Below are 3305 nucleotides of genomic sequence, written 5' to 3'. Positions count from 1 at the left end.
TGAGAATTGCTCATCACCTAAACATGGTCATCTTTCAATAGTCATTCCTACATTAAATTGAAGCTTAAGGTGTTGGCTTGAAATGTGTACCCCTCAATTTTTCTATCTTATTGTAATAAAGAAGAAATTAATCATCAAAGACACCCTTACACATTGTGACAACCAACCCCATCAAGGGGTCGGTTGTCACACACTATGGGGTTGTTTGTCACAATGTTATCTTAATGGTAATAATCTTAAAAAGAAGGCAAGAAAGTAGAACTAAATTTGAAAGTTTAATTGCATTGTCAAGTTGACAAATAGGCCAACATAACTTACTGTAGCCTTGGCAGCTGGTCTAGTTTGGGATGCACTGGGTTGTTTTGATTTTGTTGCCCTTTTTTCTTTTGCATGCTAGCTGCCTTTTACTGCTCTATTCTTTCCTTCTCAGGGGTGTCAGTGAGGATACAGCTTGACAATTTCTTTCGTTATTGGGTTCCTTTTCTGGCTGCAGCCTTGAGATAACATGTGACAACCAACCCCCCAAAAAATGTGACGACCAACCCCAACTTGAATTTCTTGCTAGCATCAAGGCCAACAACCATCTGACAACTAATTAGCTTGCTAACCACAATTTAAACTATAGTTTACCCTTCACACTTTGTATGGGTAACAAGTGTTTTGTTATAAACCCATTGTGTAAAAGCCTAGAAGAAAAATACTGAGGAGCTAAATATTTTCAATTTGACATGAAAAACACAAACAGTCGTCTCACCTCAAATTCAGCAGTCTAACTCCAAGGAAGACTATGTATGTGACCTCTGATCCTAATTCTGGATATTTACATACCAACATTTAACAGACAGCGCCTTCTGGTTCCGAGATATAACGATTGTGACAACCAACCCGTGTGACATATTACCCCGTTCTCCCCTACTCATCCGGGCATTTCTCGTCTACACAAACTGGCATACACAACCACAACATACTCAAATTGACGTCAAAATTAGTAGAAGTAGGACGTTAGTAGATCTTAAAGTATGATTAGGATTTAGTATGAGTAGAACGTTAGTAGGGCTTTTAGTATGAATAGGACGTTAGTTGGGCTTTTAGTATGAGTAGGACGTAAGTATGAATAGGACGTTAGTTGGGCTTTTAGTATGAGTAGGACGTCAGGGCTTTTAGTATGAATAGGATGTTAGTTGGGCTTTTAATATGAGTAGGACGTAAGTAGGGCATTTATTTTAGTATGAGTAGACGTTAGTAGGGCTTTTAGTATGAGTAGGACGTTAGTAGGTCTTTAGTATGAGTAGGACGTTAGTTGGGCTTCTAGTATGAATAGGACGTTAGTAGGGCTTTTAGTATGAGTAGGACATTAGTTGGGCTTTTAGTATGAATAAGACATAGGGCTTTTAGTATGAGTAGGCCCGTGGACGTCAGTAGGGCTTTTAGTATGATTAGAACGTTAGTTGGGCTTTTAGTGTGAATAGGACATAGGGCTTTTAGTATGAGTAGGACGTTAGTAGGGCTTTTCGTATGAGTAGGACGTTAGTATGCCTTTAGTATGAGTAGGACGTTAGTAGGGCTTTTAGTATGAGTAGTGCGTTAGTATGGCTTCTAGTAGGGCTTTAGTAGGACGTTAGTATAGGACGTTAGTAGGGCTTTTAGTGTGAGTAGGACGTTAGTAGGGCTTTTAGTATGAGTAGGACGTTAGTAGGGCTTTTAGTATGAGTTGGACGTTAGTAGGGCTTTTCGTATGAGTAGGACGTTAGTAGGGCCTTTGGTATGAGTAGGACGTTAGTAGGGCTTTTAGTATGAGTAGTGCGTTAGTATGGCTTCTAGTAGGGCTTTAGTAGGACGTTAGTATAGGACGTTAGTAGGGCTTTTAGTGTGAGTAGGACGTTAGTAGGGCTTTCGAACTCAGCCCAAGATGATGCCCGTAAAGCCCATATTGATTCTAGCCAATGACTGCTGCTGTAATTGTTGCATATGACTCATGTATGGAACCTCTCGCCTCTTACCCTGATAACTATGTATTGGTGAACCCATAACAGTGTCCAGATCTATAAGACATTTACAACGACTGTATTGATCAATTAATCGTGTGTGTGTGTGTGTGTGTGTGTGTGTGTGTGTGTGTGTGTGTGTGTGTGTGCGTGTGTGTGTGTGTGTGTGTGTGTACATGTGTGTATGTGTACGTGTGTGTGTGTGTGTGTATGCGTGTGTGTGTGTTTGGCAGGAATCTTGAAATATCTTGAAAGCATGAAATCACTGCAACACTTGCATTGACATCAATCTCTAGGTGTGTGTGTGTGTGTGTGTGTGTGTGTGTGTGTGTGTGTGTGTGTGTGTGTGTGTGTGTGTGTGTGTGTGTGTGTGTGTGTGTGTGTTACATGCTGTGGCCAGGGTGCAGCAGGCGGTCAAGCCCTGAAAAATTATAGCAGCAGCAGATCCTAACACACACACACACACACACACACACACACACACACACACACACACACACACACACACACACACACACACACACACACACACACACACACACACGCACACACACACACACACACACACACACACACACACGCAGCTCTATTGGATAATTAGAAAATCAATGATGACGCGTTAATTAAATGAAAATGTCTGCGGGCTTTTTTCATTGTTAGAATGCAACAAGATCGAGCCAACACACACACACACACACACACACACACACACACACACACACACACACACACACGCACACACACACACACACACACACACACACACACACACACACACACACACACACACACACCTAAATATTTTATGGATCCAACATACATTTCAATAGCAAATTTAAATAAAAATAACCACAATTCATTTTTACCTTCATGTCGCCAATGACGGTCTGAAAAAGCCCCCCCAACGCGCTACACTCCCTCTCCATCACTGTCTCCATGGTTGGCGAACGAAAATTTCAACAAAGACTGTCAATCCGAGCTTCCGTAGTCCATTCGTATATATATATAGTCCAGAAAAAAATAATATATATGTCAAATTAAGAAGCCGTCCGTTCGATAGATTCCATGGCTGTGACGGTTAGGCTGAACTTCATACCGCGAGGACACAATGCACTGCCGCCGCTGCTGCTATGACTGGGCTGCTCCAGTGTGTGTGTGTGTGAGTATGTGTCTCTCTCTCTCTCTCGCTCGCTCTCTCTCTCTCTGTGAGTGTGTGTGTCTCTCTCTCTCTATCTCTGTCTCTGTGTGTGTGTGTGTGTGTGTGTGTGTGTATGTATCTCTCTCTCTCTCTCTGTGAGTGTGTGTGTGTGTGTGTGTGTG

The 3305-nt window shown here is 42.1% G+C and overlaps 1 protein-coding gene across 1 annotated transcript in view; it reads right to left on the bottom strand.

Moving 5' to 3' along the window:
• The window catches only part of LOC307263850 (protein MTSS 1-like), a gene marked incomplete at both ends in the record, with an annotated part of 38031 nt that extends 35108 nt beyond the window's left edge, over positions 1–2923 (bottom strand). Inside the window, one exon of the mRNA XM_080045134.1 lies at positions 2852–2923. Coding sequence (XP_079901260.1) covers positions 2852–2923 — 72 coding nt within the window. The remainder of the gene's footprint in view (positions 1–2851) is intronic.
• Positions 2924–3305: the final 382 nt, after the last annotated feature.

Source organism: Ammodytes marinus (assembly GCF_949987685.1).
Source record: "Ammodytes marinus genome assembly, chromosome: 17".
Lineage (NCBI taxonomy): Eukaryota > Metazoa > Chordata > Actinopteri > Uranoscopiformes > Ammodytidae > Ammodytes > Ammodytes marinus.
This window is presented reverse-complemented; position numbering and strand designations above follow the sequence as displayed.